Raw genomic sequence first — 23,269 nt, 5'->3', positions numbered from 1 at the left:
TCCTCCTCCTCACCCTCACCCCCCCCCCCCTCTCCCTCCCCCTTCTCCTCCTCCTCCTCTCAGGTGGTTTTAACCAGCAGGATGTTTGTCTTTCTTCTTCTCTCCTCCCTGCAGCCGCCTCTCTGCTCTCCATCCACCTGACTGACTGACTTAATGGAAGTGCTTTAGACACACACACACACACACACACACACACACACACACACACACACACACACACACACACACACACACACACACACACAGAGACACACACACACACACACACACACACATACAGGCACACACACACACACACACACACACACACACACACACACACACACACACACACAGAGAGACACACACACACACACACACAGAGACACACACACACACACACACACAGAGAGACACACATTTATGTAGAGAGCATTTTTATGTGCTTCACAGAGAAAATTAGATTATGATAAATATTTATGTTTCAGATAAGAGAAAAAACACTGTGAGGGATTTTTAAGATTTATTTTAGTTTTATCTGAGAGGAGAGAAAGAAGCAGTGGAAACCAACCAGCTAACAAAACGCTGCACTGTGAAGGTTTTTAGGTTTTTAGGTTTTTAGGTTTTTGTTCTGAATCAGTGATGTCAGGTGAGAAGGGGCTCTCCTCTCATTGGTCAGATGTGGTGGAGGCGGGAACATGAACACCGGAAGGAAGAGGAAGAAGAAGAAGAAGAAGAAGGAAGAAGAAGAAGAAGAAGAAGAAGAAGAAGAAGAAGAAGAAGAAGAAGAAGAAGAAGAAGAAGAAGAAGAAGAAGAAGAAGAAGAAGAAGAAACTTTGAATACATTTTAGAGACTGAACTATTTGATTGGTGATCTCTGACCTTATTATTTCACATTCATCATTTCTGTTTCAATAATTGATAAAAAATCTTTCAAAGGAAGAACGAGATGAATCAGAGAAGATCAGTCAGCTCAGAGACTTTCTGATATTCAGTAAGAAGTGAAACCAGCAGTGAATAAAACCAGGAACTGTCTAACACACAGCTGTTATTTTACACACATCCTTCCTTCCTTCCTTCCTTCCTTCCTTCCTTCACACAAATAACAGAGAAATAAAAGGATCAACATATTTTAACCCTCGTGTCATCCTCCCGGGTCTGTTCCTTCCTTCCCTTCCCCTTCCTTCCTCCCTCCTTTCCATCATTCTTCCCTTCCACCTCCCTTCCTTCCTTCCTTCCATCATCCATCCATCCTTCCTTCCTTCCTTCCTTCCTTCCTTCACACAAATAACAGAGAAATAAAAGGATCAACATATTTTAACCCTCGTGTCATCCTCCCGGGTCTGTTCCTTCCTTCCCTTCCCCTTCCTTCCTCCCTCCTTTCCATCATTCTTCCTCCATTCCTTACTCCCTCCCTCCTTTCCTTCCTTCTTCCCTTCCACCTCCCTTCCATCCTTCCTTCCATCATCCATCCATCCATCCTTCCTTCCTTCCTTCCTTCTTTCCTAACTTCCTTCTTCCTCCCTTCCTTCCTTGACTCAAGGACAACAGGAGGGTTAAATAATTATATGTCATATTGTTGAGTCTTAATATTAATTCATTAATCACACAGATAATGATTAAATGATAATGAGCCTTCCACCACTGTGTGTTCCCACTGTCTGTGGGTTCAGCACCTTGGAGAGCGCCGCTGTATGAAACATGATTAAAACTGTTTATCAGGTTTACTACTAACCTTTTACTTTATGACTGAATGAAACTATTTAAGAGAACAAAGGTTGTAATTAAAAGATGAAGTAATGTGTGTGAGCTGACGGAGGAGACGTTAAAACACGCAGCGCAGGATGAGCTACTGCGTCTGCTTCTGGAGGAAAGACGAAGAAAAGCATCCGAACATCTGCGGTTAAAACATCTGTATTCATCTGTAATGTGTTGAAGCACAGCTGTTATACTGTAGGACTGATGTTAGTCTGCTGCTCAGAGCTCAGAGCCGTTACACACAGCTGATCACTGTTTAGTAAATCAGCTGCTCCACACACCACACACAGGACACACCCACTACACACAGGACACACCCACTACACACAGGACACACCCACTACACACAGGACACACCCACTACACACAGGACACACTCACTACACACAGGACACACCCACTACACACAGGACACACTCACTACACACAGGTCACACCCACTACACACAGGACACACCCACTACACACAGGACACACTCACTACACACAGGACACACCCACTACACACAGGACACACCCACTACACACAGGACACACCCACTACACACAGGACACACCCACTACACACGGGACACACCCACTACACACAGGACACACCCACTACACACAGGACACACCCACTACACACAGGACACACACCCACTATACACAGGACACACCCACTACACACAGGACACACCCACTACACACAGGACACACCCACTACACACAGGACACACCCACTATACACAGGACACACCCACTACACACAGGACACACACACTACACACAGGACACAGCTAAGGGTTGAGGGCCGTAACACAACGCTCCTGGATTAAAGGAATGACGCTCTGATTGATTTACAGCGAGTTAAAACACTCCTGTGATTAATGAAGAGACTTCAGTCCGACCCTTTGAACCCTGACCCTGCTGTGTGTGTGTGTGTCTGTGTGTGTGAGTCTGTGTGTGTGTGTGTGTGTGTGTGTGTGTGTGTGTGTGGTCCATTTGAACCCTGACCCTGCTGCTCTGACCACGTGTGTTAGATACTGACACTGACTCATTACGGCCAGCAGGGGGCGACCTGACAGACTGCAGCCTGTAAATGAGGAGCTGCTATCTGATGACCGGTTGCCATGGTAACTGTGTAATTCTGGGCCGTTAAAGTTTTGGGCTGGAGCTCAAAGTTCAGCTCAGTGAAAGCTCTTCAGTGAGTCTGCAGGTTTGAGTTTTTACTTCATGAGCTCGACGAAGACTTTAAGTTTCTTTATGCTGGAAAATAAAAAACAGAGAAAACGACTTCCTGCTTCGGTTTGACACACACACACATACACACAGACACACAGACACAGACACACACGCACACACAGACACACACACACACACACACACACACACACACAACACAGACACACACACACAGAGACACACACACACACACACACAGACATAGACACACAGACACACACACACACACACACAGACACACACACACACACACAGACACACGCAAACACACACAGACACACACACACACACACGCAAACACACACAGACACACACACACACACACACACACACACACAGACACACACACACACACACACACACACACACACAGACACACACATACACACACACAACACAGACACACACACACAGAGACACACACACACACACACACACACACACACACACACACACACACACACACACGCAAACACACACAGACACACACACACACACACACACACACACACACACACACGCAAACACACACAGACACACACACACACACACACACACACACACAGACACACACACACACACACAACACAGACACACACACACACACACACACAGACACACACACAGACACACACATACACACACACAACACAGACACACACACACACACACACACAGACACACACATACACACACACAACACAGACACACACACACACACACACACACACACACACACACACACACACACACACACATACACACACACAGACACACACACACACACACACACACACACATACACACACACAACACAGACACACACAACACAGACACACACACACAGAGACACACACACACACACACAGACACACACAGACACACACACACACACACACACACACACATACACACACACAACACAGACACACACACACACAGACACACACACACACACACACACACACACACAGACACACACACACACACACACACACACACACAGACACACACATACACACACACAACACAGACACACACACACAGAGACACACACACACACACACACACACACACACACACACACACACACACACACACACACGCAAACACACACAGACACACACACACACACACACACACACACACACACACACGCAAACACACACAGACACACACACACACACACACACACACACACAGACACACACACACACACACACAACACAGACACACACACACACACACACACAGACACACACACAGACACACACATACACACACACAACACAGACACACACACACACACACACACAGACACACACATACACACACACAACACAGACACACACACACACACACACACACACACACACACACATACACACACACAACACAGACACACACACACACACACACACACACACACACACACACACACACACACATACACACACACAACACAGACACACACACACACACACACACACACAGACACACACAGACACACACATACACACACACAACACAGACACACACACACAGAGACACACACACACACACACAGACACACACAGACACACACACACACACACACACACACACACATACACACACACAACACAGACACACACACACAGAGACACACACACAGTCGGATCAATTCAGGCATATTAAAAAAGTATCGACTGAAGAAATTAAAGATTTAAGTAGAAACTACATTTCCTGTGTGTGTGTGTTTCTGTGTGTGTGTGTGTCTGTGTGTGTGTGTGTGTGTGTCTGTGTGTGTCTGTGTGTGTGTGTGTGTGTCAATGACTGAACAACAGAAGAAAAGGAACTGAAGCTTGGAGGGAAAGCATTCATCCTCCTAAAGGAAGCAGTGGCTCTAATTAATCAGCTGATCGACCCTGAACCTGATTCATGATCAATAACAGCTTTAATTACATCTGATCCACTAATTACACCTCATGTTCCCTTTAATCACATCAGCTGGAGGCGTGTGTGTGTGTGTGTGTGTGTGTGTGTGTCTGTGTGTGTGTGTGTGTGTGTGCGTGTGTGTGTGTTCAGATTATTACAGTAAATACATCAGGGTGACTAGAATTAACTATTTAATAACTGTAAATGGATTCTACTTATATGGGCATGAGGCGGGACCAACGGCGGAGCGGGGAGGTTGCTATGGTTACGAGGGCTGGATCTGGAGGACATTGGTCAATCAACCTGTCAATCAGGACGTAGCCACGCCCTAATGCATACCCTGCTTTATCGTCACATATAAAATCAGGGAGGCCAAAATGTCCCAAATGAACATCATACTGCATTGAAGAAGGCTTTAAACTAGCGATTGAGACCATAAACACATTTTGAAAACGTTTACTGAGGTTAGAAATCAAGTGAGAAGTTGGTGAATTCTCCATTGACTTGTATAGAGACGGTCGCCCCCTGGTGGCCTTTTGATAGAATGCAGATCTAAGTTACTTCTCCATTGACTTGTATAGAGACGGTCGCCCCCTGGTGGCCTTTTGATAGAATGCAGCTCTAAGTTACTTCTCCATTGACTTGTATAGAGACGGTCGCCCCCTGGTGGCCTTTTGGTAGAATGCAGCTCTAAGTTACTTCTCCATTGACTTGTATAGAGACGGTCGCCCCCTGGTGGCCTTTTGATAGAATGCGGCTCTGGTTATATACACACAGGAGGGAAGGGATAACGAGACACAGGTGAAACACATATAAGGGCGGGGACAGGTAATCACACGGGGAGCAGGAAGTGAGCACAGAGACTAGGGTGTCAAAATAAAACAAAAAAGCCTCCTCACTGTCTGTCCATAAAACTTTTTATTCCTTTCAACCGTGCACGAGACTCTGCTCCTGTTTGACTGTTTTATGATAACTATTATTTTAGTATTTACTTCCTGTTAATTGTTTTATGTTCATGTGTTTCAGCTGTGGTTGTTTTTAAAGCGCTTTATAAATAATCTTACAGGTTCAAACACAAATACGTAATATTGGATCATTTTCCTCACCAGATAAAGAAGATTTAGGACTCGTCTGTTTAACTGATGTCTCTTTATGTAGTTTTTTTTTTTAAGTATATTTTTTTGGGTGTTTTTGCCTTTAATGGACAAGTTAGTAGATGATAGACAGGAAACAGGTGGCAGAGAGGGGGGCAATGACGTGCAGGATAGGACCGCTCAGTGCGGGATTCGAACCGGGGTCGCCTGCAGGGAGGACTACAACCTCAACACATGTGGCGGGCGCTCCTCCCACTGGGCTAAACTCCGCCACCAGCTGTGGTTGTTTTTAAAGCGCTTTATAAATAATCTTACAGGTTCAAACTCAAATAAGTAACATTGGATCATTTTTCTCACTAGATAAAGAAGATTTAGGACTCATTTGTTTAACTGATGTCTCTTTATGTAGTTTTAAGACTGATCACATTTTAGGTTTTTCTGCTGCAGGTTAACAACAGAAACAAAGAGCTAACAAACACCCAGAATGCATCACTCTCTGTAGCTACTCTCCATTCAGACAGATTTAATATTGTGAGCACGTAGCTGTTTAGTTTAAATATATAATTTACAGTCTGTATTCAGTGTTCATGTGAGCGCTAACTTCTCTGCACATTAAATCGTTAGTCTGCAGAACAATAAATACCAGCTGCAGTATCTCAGCGTCTAATCACATTTATAATCTAATAAATCTGAAACATGAGACGTAATCACGATGATCGTCCAGCAGAGAAAAACAATCACTTCATAAAATTAAATATTGATGTTTAAATGTTAAATCTTTACTAATACGACGACTCTGGATGCACCACTGACTTCCTGTTAGCTTTTAATGTGTTCCCTTCTTCTCATGAGATATACACACATATACACACATATACACACACACACACATACACACAGACACATACACACACACACAGAAGAAACGTAAAATATTTTGACAGAGGTTTAATTTCAGCCACATCTCAGTAACATCAGGTTGTTCTTATGAAAGTAATATAGTATAGTAATTATTAGACCAATGCATTTCATCTTGCAGCCTTCATCATAAAACACATTACAAGCAGCATTTAAACATCTGTATCTATCTATTGATCAAGTTATATAATCATTCACTATGAGAATGAACCAGGTATCAGCATAATCATTATTCCTCTATTATAATGAAGCTGGCGAAAGTTCAGACAGGAAGTCCACCTTTCTGTATTCTCACGTCTTAGTTTTATTTCTCATTCTTCAGTCATCCATACTGATCTCTGTCAGAGCTCATATCTTACTTCCTGTTATTTCTGGAGCATTAATCGACACATCAGCTGTTCATGCTATCATGCTGCTGCTCCCTGCAGAGTCCAAGCACCGAAGACTGACAATACCTAATCATTAATATCATCTACATAATAAACTTTATTTTACTTCATTCTCTGATCTCTGCTGATTGAACTAAAATTACTAAGAAATATAAAATGTTGTAATCACAGAGCAGCGTACTCCAGGTCATAATGACAGGACAAGTAAAGCTTAATTTGTTGGCAGCACAATGAAGCCATGGATGTATTAGAGCTCTAGTAAAACTTGTAAGACTCAAGATGTTGACGTCATGTGTGGGAGGATGGTCAGGGACGATAAGCTCCACCTTAGATGGGTCTGAAGGTGTCTGCTCTGTGGATCAGCGCTTGTGTTACAGTAGATCTAATATTGCATTGAACTATTCCTGACTCAGCGTCTTTTTGACTCTTGAAGTTCTTTAAGTTTTAATTGAAAATACATCTTGAGAAGAAGTTTCACCTGGGCCAAACCGAACGTATTTTCTGCAACATAGATTATTTAACCTTCCTGTCGTGCTCCCGGGTCAAATTGACCCATCTGTTTTGACAGTTCCTTCTTTCTTTCCTTCCTTCCTTCCCTCCTTCCCTCCTTCCTTCCTTCCTTCCATCTGTGCTTCCTCTCTCCTTCTCTCTTTCTTTCCTTCTTCTCTTTCTTCCCTTCCTCCATCTCCCTTTCTTCCTTCTTTTGTCCTTCCTCCACCCTACCTTCTTTCCTTCCTTACTTCTTTCCTTTGTCCTTCCTTCCTTCCTTCTTTCCTCCCTCCCTCCGACCTTCCTTCCTTACTTACTTACTTCTTTCCTCCATCCTTCCTTATTTCCTTTCCTCCCTTCCTTCCTTCTGTCCTCCATCCCCCTTTCTTCCTTCTGTCGTTCCTTCCTTCCTTCCTTCCCCCCTCCCTGCCTTCTTTCCTTTACTTGAACACAACAGGAGGGTTAATAAGCAGGACAAAAACTCAAAAACTTACTTGATGTCGTTGATGTCACACATGTGATATCAAAGCTAGTACAAGTCTTTAAATCTTATTAACAGAGCAATGATTTCCAAAGTGACCACCAGCACACTTACAGAGACTTGTTGAAACAATGACTGACTTCATATTTCTAGAGGAGTCAGCAGGAGCAGTAAGCAGCCCTTGGTGGCTTTTTAAGGGTCTTCAGCATCAAGACGTTGGAGGCAGCTGGTTGGCGAAAGCGTCCCGTGGGTCCGGTCAGCAGGTTGGTGGTCTCGTTGGGAGCGTCCCTCGTCTCCAGAGCTCTCCGTACGTTCTGCCAGAAGACTCCTGTGTGTCCACCAGCCTGCGTCCAGCTCAGGTAGGTGCGTCTCTTCACCAGCTTCCTCATGCGGTAGTACGGAGACAGCTGATGAGCAGGGATGTCCTCCAGAAACAGCAGGATCAACACGTCCTTCTGCTCATCAAACAGACGGAAGCTGCAACAGATCACAGAGGACGATTCAGAGGACTCCATCAGTGTGAGAGGCTGACACATAAAAGCTGGAGGTGCTGAGTATGTGAGGACACACAAATGCTTTATATTACACTGATTATCCATTTATTCATGACTGTCATAATGTTCCAGCTGTTACTAACCCATCTCTGCATTTATCTTCACATCATCAAAGGATGTGTAGTGTTGGGCAGGTTACTGGATCATTGTCATTAATTACTGATTCATAATACTCATCATAAAGGTAATCACATTACTTTATTAATGACTCAGCAGTAACAGTAATTCATTACATCACCACTACCATCGGTCAAACAGCACATTATCCCAAAGAAAGCTGCTCTTGCTACACATTCCTCGTGTCAAATATCTGTTTATTGTACGAAACTGATTCAAAATGGTTTGAGGTGTAAATGTTTAGGTTCAGAACAAAAACCACTTGGTTAGAGATAGATCATGGTTTGGGTTGAAATAGTAAAATGTGTTATAAATGTTCAGTTTAACAGCAGTAAAATGTATAATGTGATGCCACAGAAAACCAGTCTGAACCAACAGCCTGGGGACTACTGGCACATAAACCAACTTCAAATTCTCTCAGAAACATCTTGAGACATCGGAGATGAAAAGTTATCAGAATCTGTTTTATGACTTCTTCCTGTCCATAAAGCAGGAAGTCCTTATAACTCCTACAGACATCGTCCCATCTACACCAAACTGATCACACATGTAGAGGGTCCCGCCCTGAACACATCTATGCATCAACACTGTCATATACACAGCGCCACCTACTGGACACAGGAAGTCCCACCTACTGGACACAGGAAGTCAGCCTGACAAACATTATCCCATTTATATGAAATGTACAGGATGTGGACAGAGGCAGTGTGAGTTAGCCCCATCACACAATGTTCATTAAAAGCCCGGGTGCAGAAGTCTACGTGCCCGCTGTGTCTGCCCTGCGACTGCAGCGTGCACCAACATGCACGTACGGCACATTTCGCTGTTTTGGTGCGATGCGGGGGGGCGAGGGCCCGTTCACCACCGCTTGCAGCTTTAATTATTATTATTATAAAAAAAACAAACGCCTTTTTGACAGCCTAAACGTGCCCCAAAACTCATAAAAATGTACACGCACATCAGACCTGGTGAAAAATTTGATATTTTATGGTTCGCCAAAATGGCCGTCGCAAAATGGCTCAATAGCGCCCCCTAACGAATATAAAAATGTGAAAAATTGACGTACATGAATGAAATTTGGTATATATATGTATCATGTCCAGACGCACAAAAAAGTCTGAGGGACCCATGACATCACTACAACAGGAAGTCGGCCATTTTGAAAATATGTGCAATTTTGGCAATTTCCACACCTCGTACTTTAACGAACTTGTCCTAGGGATTTAATCCGACCGACTTCAAATTGACTCAGAAACATCTTGAGACATTGGAGATGAAAAGTTATCAAAAACTTTCTGATTAGGGATTTGGTTGCTTCGTGGCGATGTGAGGAATTTTGATGTTTCGGCATTAAACAGGAACAGCTGGTCAAATGGCGCCACTGCACCCCGTAGAAGATTAAGGAAATTGAGCCCCTCCCTCCAGATTGACGTAGATGAATAAAATTTGGTAAACATATGTATCATCTAAAGACGCACAAAAAAGTCTCTTGGACCCATACACTCACTCTAACAGGAAATCAGCCATTTTGAATCAAATTTGCCATTTTGGTGCTGTTTGATACCATTTCCACAACACGTACTTTAATGAATTCCTCCTACACCTGTACACCTTCTTGTTTTTGATCTGTTCTTTTTTCCTATTTGTCTTGTCTTCTGTTTATGATTTAATTCATTGAATTGAAACTTTGTGCCTCCTGGTTTTGTTCATGCAGCGCCCCCACCTGGCCATCTGGATCTCTCTGGAGCACCACTCGCTCTGCAGGTAGTGACGGCTGATCACACAGATGGTCTTCCTGCAGTTGTAGATGGCATCTGTGATGTTCTCTATGATGGGCTTACCTGTGGAGACACACTTACTGTTGACATTGAACCAGGTAAAGGTGAGACGCTGAATTAAGGACAAATTCACTGATGGATGATGGAGGTTTAAAGGTTGATACAGACTCTGCTGACAGCTGATGTCTCTGTTCCTGTTCAGCTGGCTAAGAAGTAAAGAACTATACATTTGGTACTAAACCACGAGCCACATCAAAACCGCTGCAGCGTGTCTGATGAACTGAGCGTTCTGTATGTGACATACAGACCAATGAATAAAAAGGAAGTGAAACTCAAACACTAAAAATCTTCACCTTTCTATGGAAACTGTAATCTGAGCATCTCTGACAGGAAGCAGATAAGAGGAAGAGGAAGACACAAACACAGAGATGTTAAATCTGAATGTCACTGAGGGTTATTAAAACCAACAGTAATGAAAATGGACTCAAATGTTTCAAAGACAAAAACTCATCCAACAAAATACATAAAACATGAAAGTTCGTTTTCACAAACCTGTCCTAACTGAAGCTTTACAGGCTTTCAGCAGAGTCACTATATGTCTTATACTCTGATTCTCAGAATAAATTAGGCACCTCAGAAAGGCTGTCAGTTTGCATGAGTCATACAACACGTTTAGCCTGTACGTCGTCAGGTTTTCAACACAAGGTGAATATCTTTACTGAATGGATAGAGGAGAGTGACGGTGCTCCACAGATAGAAGAGTCACATGGAAGTCATGTTGCCATAGAGACCTGAAGTGAAGCCAGAACTTCCAGGTTCTGCTCCAGAAGTAATGAACCTCATTAAAGATCTCATCAACTTCTGAGCCATATATAAATGTACCTTCATTCATTTCAGAGAGGCAGAGATTAGATTTGTCAAAGCAGCGTCACTGAGAAAACATTTTAGCTGCATATGAACGCCATTTCTAAGAGACTGTTACTGAAACCAACTTTTCCTTCAGTTACCATGTGAGAGTTTGTGATGTCAGCTGACAGAAACAACTAGACTGCAGGTTAACAGTTAGAAGTGCTGAGATGTACCTGGTTGGAAGTCTCTGTGGTGCAGACAGAGTCTCCAGCCCTGCTCTCCTTCCAGCACTGGAAGCATCTCTTGGTAAACCCAGGCCTCGTCATGAACGTTGTAGGAGATGAAGGCGTCGTAGCAGTGAGGAGCTTCCTGCTTCCTCTTCCTCTTGTCGTAGAGGAAGGCCAGGAAGAGGTAGAAGCCGTAGGTTAGCTGCCACCTCAGAAAGTGGTAGATGAAGGATGTGAGGAGAGTTAGCACAACCAGACAAGTGCTGGAAATGAAGCAGAGGAAGTTAACGTCCATCCGGCAGGACTGGATGTCAAAGTCCAGCAGCTTGCTTCCTTGTTTATTGGGAGGAAAGGAACAAGTGTACTGGTAGGCGTTAACAACTTGTGTCTGGTTGTTGCTAATCACCCATTGGATGAAGCCGACATTAGAGCAGTCACAGGTGAAAGGGTTACCAAGCAGGTCCAGATATGTTAGTGCAGGCAGAGACTGGAAGACCGTCTCATTGATCACCGTCAACTCGTTCTCACTGAGTTTCAACCAGCTGAGAACCGGCAGGTCGGCCTGAGCCAGAAAATCCAAAGATCTGAGTTTGTTTCTGGACAGATCGAGGGACTGCAGGTTTGGGATCGGCTCAAACAGATTAGGATCAAATTCTGTCAAATCAGTCTGCTGGATCGTCAAACTCTTGACCTTAGGGTTGAACCAAAATGTTGTTGGATCCGGCGCAGAATCAAACACATTCACAGCCGTGAACTCCTCTAAATTTTTCATAGCCATGTAGATGTATGTTGGTACATATAAGGGAGAGCCCAAATGATTGCCTTTGCATATTACGGTAAAACTTTTCAAATATTTTAAATTAAACAAAACTTTTTCAGGGTTTGGAGGAGTACTTTTGAAACTGCTGTCAGTATTAAAATGTACTGTGAGACTTTTCAGCTGATGCAGTCCTCTGAAGTTTATTTCAAAATGGAGAGGAAGCTTCACATTAAGAGTTTCCAGGTGGTTCATTCCATCAAAAGCTTTCTGTTTCACCGAGTTGATTTTATCTAACACCACATCCAAATACTTTACAGATCCTAAAACTTCAAAATCCCCTTTTTCCAAAACAGACACAAAGTTATTGCTCAAATGGAGGAATTCAAGCTTCTGCAGGCCAGTTTTGAAGGCGCCTCCGAATGTCGACAGCTGGTTGTAACTTAAATCTAAAACTTTCAGATCTTCCAGATTTTCAAAGGCACACGAGTCCAGTTTGGCAATGCGGTTGTTGCTCAGATTAAGTTCAGTGAGGCGTGTTGTGTTTAGGAAATCTCCACAGCCCAACTCAATGAGATGATTATTACTCAGATCCAGGATCTCGAGGGAGGAGAGACTCCTGATGTCATCTGGCACTTTGGAGAGCTTGTTGCCTTGTAAGTTGAGGTACCTCAGTCGCTTCATCGATTGTATGGAGCCTGGAAACACTTCCTCCATGAAAGTACTGGACAGGTCAAGTTCAGTGAGCTGAGAGCAATTTACAAGCTTGGCACTGATTTTGGGGAAAGAGTTGTAAGACAGATCCAGCTTCTTAAGTGTCGGGATTTTGCAGACTGTATCTAAGAGGCCGTTTTTGATCCATCTTTCCATATAATATAGAGTAAGATGCATCAGTGAGTCAAGACTTTGCAGGACTTTTTGCATGTCTTTAAAAGGCAGTGAAGTAAAGCCAAAATACAGTTGAGTTATGTTCTTCAGTAAAGTCTTGTCAGGGATGTCCCATTTCAAACTGGCACTTCTGCCACAACGAGAAATGTCAATCAGCTCAAGGTGAGGAAAGATCGGTGTGGTGATGCTGAATATTTCCAACTTACTATCAGCTACATCCAACACCTTCAGGCTTGAGGACATGTTCAGCAGCAGATCTTTGGTCTGGAAAGAATTAAATTGATTATGTCCAATGCTCAGATGTTGTAGATGTGGTAGCTGTAAGATGGGCTGAATGTCTGAAACTTGTTGGATCTGGTTGAAATCCAGCATCACAGTCTGTAAACTGGTCAGGAACTGAAAGGCTGACGCATCGATGAACTGGATTTTGTTTTGCCCGATGTCAAGCGTTGTGAGGTTGGACAGTCCCTGGAAAAGGTTTCCTGTCAGGCTGGTGAGTTCATTAGTTCTCATGCCAAGTTTTGACAATGCCACCAACCCGATAAAAGATCCATCGTCTACGTGAGCAATCTTATTCGAGTCCAGGAACAAAAGTCTCAGCTTTGAAAAGAAGCCAAAATCTTTCCTGTTAATCTGTCCAATGAGATTGTTACTGAGATCTACTGAGCTTACATCTCTGGGGATGTCATGAGGAACAGCAGCAAGATCACCATGAAGGCAATTCAAGACAATATGAGCAGAGCCATCCTCAGAATAATCAACAGTGCAGTTTTTCAGTGAATATGAGAGTGAAGGGTTGAGATGAAGCAGCAGAGACAGAAGTAAGAGAAGACGTCTTTGTATTGTTCCCATTGTTGAATAGAGATCTTCAGATCTGTTACATCCAGTCTGTTAAGATCAGCTGCTGTCAGTAACGATGATGAAGATGTTTGATATCTGCAGAGGAATTCAACAACAACCAAAATGTTACTTAACATTACTTCATCCAATAAATGTCTCTAATTTATGAACATTAATCACTGAAATTGTATTTTAGGTTTTTGTCATTTGGAGACTGAAGAATTCCACAATCTGACAACAAATTATCACTTCATGAAGTTCTCACTAACTTAGCACAACCTAAAAGATTTGAGGTTTGAGAGACTTTTATAAAATGTAACTCTGTAAGTCCAGTCAATCATATTTGATCCGTGAGTTTCAGAGAGCTCTACATCATCAGTGTAAAACAAAAGTTACATATGTGACTACGGTTCAATGAATCCTGGATGATCTTCAAGCACTGAATGTCTCCATCTCGCCTCCATCATGCGCTTGTTGAGTATCTATACCAACAACGTCACCTGTGACCCCTGATGACCCCTGATGACCCCGACTAACCTATATCTTCTGGTGACATCAGACAGTGACAGAACGCTCTGACGCTCATCCAGGATCCACAGAACCGTAGTTACATACAGTGGGGCAAAAAAGTATTTAGTCCGCCACCAATTGTGCAAGTTCTCCCACTTTAAAAGATGAGAGGCTTCTGCTTTCTTGCAAAACTCAGCGGCCCTCTGTGATGGGAATAAGTAGTTGTTTTTTTACTTACAAGTTATATAAATGTTGTGATATAGTCCTAAGTGTGGGCAATGCATCTCTCCTTGTTTTATACAGGGTTCATGTTTTATTGGTAAGTTGGCTTTTGCAGTGTGTGAAGTTGCCTCGCTCACTTAATGCCCCTTATTTAGGAACCTGCATTCAGTGTGTACCTCAGGATGGCATTGTTATATACAGTCACATGTATCAGCTAATATTACCATCGTCTTCAGCCATACACTGCGTTGGATTTAATCCATTCTATCCTTGTCTTGTGATTTGTCATTGAAATGGAAGTATTTCCACACTGAACTGTACAGACAGACCAGCTCCCAGCTCAGCTGTACTAGACATTCAGCTTCCAACTAACAGGTTTGTGATTTGACATGCCAGCTTGACTGGAAGGTCAAAATATTTAAGGTGGACTTGACCAGAGTCCTAATGCAGCCTTGGTCACATAGCTCCCATGTCTGTACACTACAGGTGGTTAGCTTAGCTTAGCATAATGACTGGAAACAGGGGGAAACAGCTAGCCTGGCTCTTTCCAACAGTAACACAATCCACCTGCCAACACCTCTAATTTAATAAAATGAACACGTTATATTTAATTTGTACAAATATTGACGTGTAAAAACAGCGACTCATGGTTTTATACGCAGAAAGCAGATCTGAATCTCGATGAGACTTCCTGATTAAATATAGAATAAATAACTCTGACATCATCTATATGTCAGTGAAACAACGCAGCACTAATTCATTTCTTTAAACCATTTTCTCACATCTTTCATCAATTCCTTAATTCAAGTGCATTCTAGAAAAATCCAGATGTTGTACTTGATGTTTGTGTTTAATAAATAAATCACAGTTATATTTCAATACAAAATCAGATGCAGCAACATCACAGATAAATGTCTGATACTCACAGTCGAGCTTCAGAGTGTCGCGTCTCGTCTACTTCTGGTTTTGTCTCGACTCTCTGACAGAGTGACAATGAGCTGATTTAAATAGTGACAGGAAGCTGTTGGGCCTTAATGTGGAGCTGAATTAAGAGCACATGGCCTTTTAAGGCCTTCAGCCCTCAAACAAAGGAAAGAGGCTCCATTTTACTGTAATACTGCAGTACTTTTACTTTAATACTACATACTACATCACTATAATACTACAGTACTTTTACTGTAATACTGCATACTACATCACTATAATACTGCAGTACTTTTACTGTAATACTGCATACTACACCACTATAATACTGCAGTACTTTTACTGTAATACTGCATACTACATCACTATAATACTGCAGTACTTTTACTGTAATACTGCATACTACATCACTATAATACTGCAGTACTTTTACTGTAATACTGCATACTACATCACTATAATACTGCAGTACTTTTACTGTAATACTGCAGTACTTTTACTGTAATACTGCATAATACATCACTATAATACTGCAGTACTTTTACTGTAATACTGCATACTACATCACTATAATACTTTTACTGTAATATTTAATAAAAATTAAAGCTGCAGCAACACTTGTCATATAGAACAACTTTATTATTACACCTTCATCATCAAACACATTACATGCAATATTTTTTAAAAAGCAACAGAAAAATCAACAAGGTAAAAAAAAAACCCAATTATGTACATCCAGACAGTTTCTACCAAGAAGGGTTGGATATATGGTCATGTGACTTTAGGCCAACCCAGACACTGGCAGACACTGGTAGCTCTTTAAGGGTCTTCAGCATCAAGACGTCTGCATCCTTGGTGAAAGTGTCCCGTGGGTCCGGTCAGCAGGTTGGTGGTCTCGTTGGGAGCGTCCCTCGTCTCCAGAGCTCTCCGTACGTTTTGCCAGAAGACTCCTGTGTGTCCACCAGCCTGCGTCCAGCTCAGGTAGGTGCGTCTCTTCACCAGCTTCCTCATGCGGTAGTACGGAGACAGCTGATGAGCGGGGATGTCCTCCAGAAACAGCAGGATCAACACGTCCTTCTGCTCATCAAACAGACGGAAGCTGCAACAGATCACAGAGGACGATTCAGAGGACTCCATCAGTGTGAGAGGCTGACACATAAAAGCTGGAGGTGCTGAGTATGTGAGGACACACAAATGCTTTATATTACACTGATTATCCATTTATTCATGACTGTCATAATGTTCCAGCTGTTACTAACCCATCTCTGCATTTATCTTCACATCTACAAAGGATGTGTAGTGTTGGGCAGGTTACTGGATCATTGTCATTAATTACTGATTCATAATACTCATCATAAAGGTAATCACATTACTCTATTAGAAAATTCCAGGGAAATGTTGAGTGCCAGCTGCTGCCGGGACGAGTACACAATTTATTTACAGTGTTCAAAAGTCACCCTGATCATATTCTGGTTTCGAGAATTGCACTAACACTAACTAAGTAACTTTTACTGTGTAAAAAGTAGTATGAAGTACATCTTACTGGTCAGTATCAAGTGTAACAGTAGATGTAAGCAGTGAGTATCACACAGAGCACAAGGCAGTAGCAACATGCGCTAACTCTAAGCACTACAACACAGCACTTTATACTTCACACACACCCTGTTAGCACACACCAACACAGACAAAGATACACATACACACACACACACCATACCTACCTGCATTTGAGCAGTAGGTGTGTCAATATAATTAATATATATATTTAGAGAGAGTATCAATACTAGCTCGGCCGCTAGCTCAGTTAACTCCTTCCTGTCTGTCTGTTTTGCCAATCACAAAAAAGTAGCTCAGTTTCTGCCCAGCGACAGGTTGCTAAGGCCTTACGGTTGCTAAGGGCAGCTAAGGCCCTATGGTTGCTACGGCGATGTGAGAATCTGCTTGGAAATTCTCAAAATGCCCCAGAATTTGGCTTCTGACAAGGTCCCGAACAATTTCAAACTGTGAGAAAACCGTAACTCCTGTCCAAAAACCGAAAACACCGTGAGAGACACAGAAGCCGGCAGATTCTGACAGTGTTTATTTTATTCAGATATTCCCTAAAACGAGCGAGTAAGCTCAGTGTGAACACAGAGTGAGATTCTTTTGAAAAAAAAAGACGATTACATTAGAGTCAGTGGGGAGTGAGACAGGTATTGCTGCCGCTCTCGGCCCCCCCGTTTAAATTTTGTGCAGACCCCGCCTGTCAAAGTCACATTTTATGAATCCCAACACCTATGTCTACATTTTGACCAAAAATTATTTGTCTCCATTTTACGGTTTGGCCGTGAGCTCGAGTTAAAAATAAAAATTAAGGTCATTTTTTACTTCTTCTCGCACTCAAGCTAACTGTCGCTTCGCCCCGAGGCCTCGGAGCTGCTGATGACTCAGCAGTAACAGTAAAGCATTACATCACCACTACCATTGGTCAAACAGCACATTATCCCAAAGAAAGCTGCTCTTGCTACAGATTCCTCGTGTCAAATATCTGTTTAATGTACGAAACTGATTCAAAATGGTTTGAGGTTTAAATGTTTAGGTTCAGAACAAAAACCACTTGGTTAGAGATAGATCATGGTTTGGGTTGAAATAGTAAAATGTGTTATAAATGTTCAGTTTAACAGCAGTAAAATGTCTAATGTGATGCCACAGAAAACCAGTCTGAACCAACAGCCTGTGGACTACTGGCACATAAACCAGTTCCATGTCCGCTGTTGGAAAATTATTTTATGGTTCTGTAGCCGGTGCCAACTCTGAACTCTGTTATCACTAAAACAAACTGCTCCAAAGACCCGAAGCTACACACTCTCCCTGGAGTGTTTTACACTTATTATCTTTTGACACATTAGTATTAGTGTTTTGATGATAACTTAGAGTCAAATCCACAGGAGGATTGTGCAGCTTTTGCAGTTGCTAAGTCAGTTCAAATAAAACAAAACCTGTAGTGTGTAATTCACAAAGCACAGGTGCAGACTGCTAACCCTATCCCTAACCCTAACCCTTCACCATCTGCATGTATGTAAACTGGGTAAAACATTGAAGATGCATTGCAGAAAGTCTCGCTCATTCGTGGCGGGGTGGGGGAGCTTGGGCCCGGTCGTGGTTGCTTGCAGCTTTAATTATTATTATTACAAAGTTATGCATTAATGCTAACTATACAGAGCAACTATAACAATAAAGAAGGTTCTTTTAGATCTAACATAAAGTCAGCCATGTTGTACACCTTCTTGTTTTTGATCTGTTCTTTTTTCCTATTTGTCTTGTCTTCTGTTTATGATTTAATTCATTGAATTGAAACTTTGTGCCTCCTGGTTTTGTTCCTGCAGCGTCCCCACCTGGCCATCTGGATCTCTCTGGAGCACCACTCGCTCTGCAGGTAGTGACGGCTGATCACACAGATGGTCTTCCTGCAGTTGTAGATGGCGTCTGTGATGTTCTCTATGATGGGCTTACCTGTGGAGACACACTTACTGTTGACATTGAACCAGGTAAAGGTGAGACGCTGAATTAAGGACAAATTCACTGATGGATGATGGAGGTTTAAAGGTTGATACAGACTCTGATGTGTTTGTCATGAATCTGCTGACAGCTGATGTCTCTGTTCCTGTTCAGCTGGCTAAGAAGTAAAGAACTATACATTTGGTATTAAACCACGAGCCACATCAAAACCGCTGCAGGGTGTCTGATGAACTGAGCGTTCTGTATGTGACATACAGACCAATGAATAAAAAGGAAGTGAAACTCAAACACTAAAAATCTTCACCTTTCTATGGAAACTGTAATCTGAGCATCTCTGACAGGAAGCAGATAAGAGGAAGAGGAAGACACAAACACAGAGACGTTAAATCTGAATGTCACTGAGGGTTATTAAAACCAACAGTAATGAAAATGGACTCAAATGTTTCAAAGACAAAAACTCATCCAACAAAATACATAAAACATGAAAGTTCGTTTTGACAAACCTGTCCTAACTGAAGCTTTACAGGCTTTCAGCAGAGTCACTATATGTCTTATACTCTGATTCTCAGAATAAATTAGGCACCTCAGAGAGGCTGTCGTTTGCATGAGTCGTACAACACGTTTAGCCTGTACGTCGTCAGGTTTTCAACACAAGGTGAATATCTTTACTGAATGGATAGAGGAGAGTGACGATACTCCACAGACAGAAGAGTCACATGGAAGTCATATTGCCATAGAGACCTGAAGTGAAGCCAGAACTTCCAGGTTCTGCTCCAGAAGTAATGAACCTCATTAAAGATCTCATCAACTTCTGAGCCATATATAAATGTACCTTCATTCATTTCAGAGAGGCAGAGATTAGATTTGTCAAAGCAGCGTCACTGAGAAAACATTTTAGCTGCATATGAACGCCATTTCTAAGAGACTGTTACTGAAACTAATTTTTCCTTCTGTTACCATGTGAGAGTTTGTGATGTCAGCTGACAGAAACAACTAGACTGCAGGTTAACAGTTAGAAGTGCAGAGATGTACCTGGTTGGAAGTCTCTGTGGTGCAGACAGAGTCTCCAGCCCTGCTCTCCTTCCAGCACTGGAAGCATCTCTTGGTAAACCCAGGCCTCGTCATGAACGTTGTAGGAGATGAAAGCGTCGTAGCAATGAGGAGCTTCCTGCTTCCTCTTCCTCTTGTCATAGAGGAAGGCCAGGAAGAGGTAGAAGCCGTAGGTTAGCTGCCACCTCAGAAAGTGGTAGATGAAGGATGTGAGGAGAGTTAGCACAACCAGACAAGTGCTGGAAATGAAGCAGAGGAAGTTAATATCCATCCAGCAGGACTGGATGTCAAAGTCCAGCAGCTTGCTTCCTTGTTTATTGGGAGGAAAGGAACAAGTGTACTGGTAGGCATTAACAACTTGTGTCTGGTTGTTGCTAATCATCCATTGGATGAAGCCGACATTAGAACAGTCACAGGTGAAAGGGTTACCAAGCAGGTCCAGATATGTTAGTGCAGGCAGAGACTGGAAGACCGTCTCATTGATCACCATCATCTCGTTCTCACTGAGTTTCAACCAGCTGAGAACCGGCAGGTCGGCCTGAGCCAGAAAATCCAAAGATCTGAGTTTGTTTCTGGACAGATCGAGGGACTGCAGGTTTGGGATCGGCTCAAACAGATTAGGATCAAATTCTGTCAAATCAGTCTGCTGGATCGTCAAACTCTTGACCTTAGGGTTGTACCAAAATGTTGTTGGATCGGGCGCAGAAACAAACACATTCACAGCCGTGAACTCCTCTAAATTTTTCATAGCCCTGTAGATCTCTGCCGGTACGTCTAAGGGAGAGCCCAAATGATTGCCTTTGCATATTACGGTAAAACTTTTCAAATATTTTAAATTAAACAAAACTTTTTCAGGGTTTGGAGGAGTACTCTTGAAACTGCTGTCAGTATTAAAATATACTGTGAGACTTTTCAGCTGATGCAGTCCTCTGAAGTTTATTTCAAAATGGAGAGGAAGCTTCACATTAAGAGTTTCCAGGTTGTTCATTCCATCAAAAGCTTCCTGTTCCACCGAGTTGATTTTATCTAACACCACATCCAAATACTTTACAGATCCTAAAGCTTCAAAATCCCCTTTTTCCAAAACAGACACAACGTCATTGCTCAGATGGAGGAATTCAAGCTTCTGCAGGCCAGTTTTGAAGGCACCTCTGAATGTCGACAGCAGGTTGTAACTTAAATCTAAAACTTTCAGATCTTCCAGATTTTCAAAGGCACACGAGTCCAGTTTGGCAATGCGGTTGTTGCTCAGATTAAGTTCAGTGAGGCGTGTTGTGTTTAGGAAATCTCCACAGCCCAACTCAATGAGATAATTATTACTCAGATCCAGGATCTCGAGGGAGGAGAGACTCCTGATGTCATCTGGCACTTTGGAGAGCTTATTGCATTGTAAGTTGAGGTACCTCAGTCGCTTCATCGATCGTATGGAGCCTGGAAACACTTCCTCCATGAAAGTACTGGACAGGTCAAGTTCAGTGAGCTGAGAGCAATTTACAAGCTTGGCACTGATTTTGGGGAAAGTGTTGTAAGACAGATCCAGCTTCTTAAGTGTTGGGATTTTGCAGACTGTATCTAAGAGTCCATTTTTGATCCACCTTTCCATATAATATAGAGTGAGATGCATCAGCGAGTCAAGACTCTGCAGGACTTTTTGCATCTCTTTAAAAGGCAGTGAAGTAAAGCTAACATACAGTTGAGTTATGTTCTTCAGTAAAGTCTTGTCAGGGACGTCCCATTTCAAACTGGAATGAGAAATGTCAATCAGCTCAAGGTGAGGAAAGATCGGTGTGGTGATGCTGAATATTTCCAACTCACTATGAGCTACATCCAACACCTTCAGGCTTGAGGACATGTTCAGCAGCAGATCTTTGGTCTGGAAAGAATGAAATCGATTATGTCCAATGCTCAGATTTTGTAGATGTGGTAGCTGTAAGATGGGCTGAATGTCTGAAACTTGTTGGATCTGGTTCCAATCCAGCATCACAGTCTGTAAACTGGTCAGGAACTCAAAGGCTGAGGCGTCGATGAACTGGATTTTGTTTTGTCCGATGTCAAGCGTTGTGAGGTTGGACAGTCCCTGGAAAAGGTTTCCTGTCAGGCTGGTGAGTTCATTAGTTCTCATGCCAAGTTTTGACAACGCCACCAACCCGATAAAAGATCCATCGTCTACGTGAGCAATCTTATTCGTGTCCAGGAACAAAAGTCTCAGCTTTGAAAAGAAGCCAAAATCTTTCCTGTTAATCTGTCCAATGAGATTGTTACTGAGATCTACTGAGCTTACATCTCTGGGGATGTCATGAGGGACAGCAGCAAGATCACCATAAAGGCAGTTCAAGACAATATGAGCAGAGCCATCCTCAGAATAATCAACAGTGCAGTTTTTCAGTGAATATGAGAGTGAAGGGTTGAGATGAAGCAGCAGAGACAGAAGTAAGAGAAGACGTCTTTGTATTGTTCCCATTGTTGAATAGAGATCTTCAGATCTGTTACATCCAGTCTGTTAAGATCAGCTGCTGTCAGTAATGATGATGAAGATGTTTGATATCTGCAGAGGAATTCAACAACAACCAAAATGTTACTTAACATTACTTCATCCCATAAATGTCTCTAATTTATGAACATTAATCACTGAAATTGTATTTTAGGTTTTTGTCATTTGGAGACTGAAGAATTCCACAATCTGACAACAAATCATCACTTCATGAAGTTCTCACTAACTTAGCACAACCTAAAAGATTTGAGGTTTGAGAGACTTTTATAAAATGTAACTCTGTAAGTCCAGTCAATCATATTTGATCCGTGAGTT

The 23,269-nt window shown here is 42.5% G+C and overlaps 1 protein-coding gene across 1 annotated transcript; it reads right to left on the bottom strand.

The window, feature by feature from the left end:
* Window positions 1-8,407: 8,407 nt before the first annotated feature.
* On the bottom strand, window positions 8,408-22,924 carry LOC128374511 (uncharacterized). The gene is made up of 6 exons (XM_053334780.1): window positions 20,446-22,924; window positions 19,290-19,407; window positions 16,758-17,014; window positions 11,781-14,285; window positions 10,644-10,761; window positions 8,408-8,726 (listed from the first exon to the last, which is right to left on the bottom strand). The coding sequence occupies exons 1-6, from the start codon at window positions 22,922-22,924 to the stop codon at window positions 8,408-8,410; spliced, it is 5,796 nt and encodes a 1,931-aa protein (XP_053190755.1).
* Between the last annotated feature and the right edge of the window lie 345 nt (window positions 22,925-23,269).

This window comes from Scomber japonicus, chromosome 15 (genome assembly GCF_027409825.1).
Source record: "Scomber japonicus isolate fScoJap1 chromosome 15, fScoJap1.pri, whole genome shotgun sequence".
In the NCBI taxonomy this organism is placed as follows: Eukaryota; Metazoa; Chordata; class Actinopteri; order Scombriformes; family Scombridae; genus Scomber; species Scomber japonicus.
The sequence above is the reverse complement of the archived record's forward strand: the minus strand, read 5'-3'. Positions and strand labels throughout refer to the sequence as shown.

Bases quoted from the DNA above. Each gene is read 5' to 3' on its own strand.
- LOC128374511 (XM_053334780.1), bottom strand. From the start codon at position 22,924: ATGGGAACAATACAAAGACGTCTTCTCTTACTTCTGTCTCTGCTGCTT. The intron at 10,762-11,780 runs GTACATCTCAGC...GTGTCTCCACAG, and splicing joins CCACAGAGACTTCCAACCAG to GTAAGCCCATCATAGAGAAC. The intron at 8,727-10,643 runs GTGGGGGCGCTG...GATCTGTTGCAG, and splicing joins AGAGAGATCCAGATGGCCAG to CTTCCGTCTGTTTGATGAGC.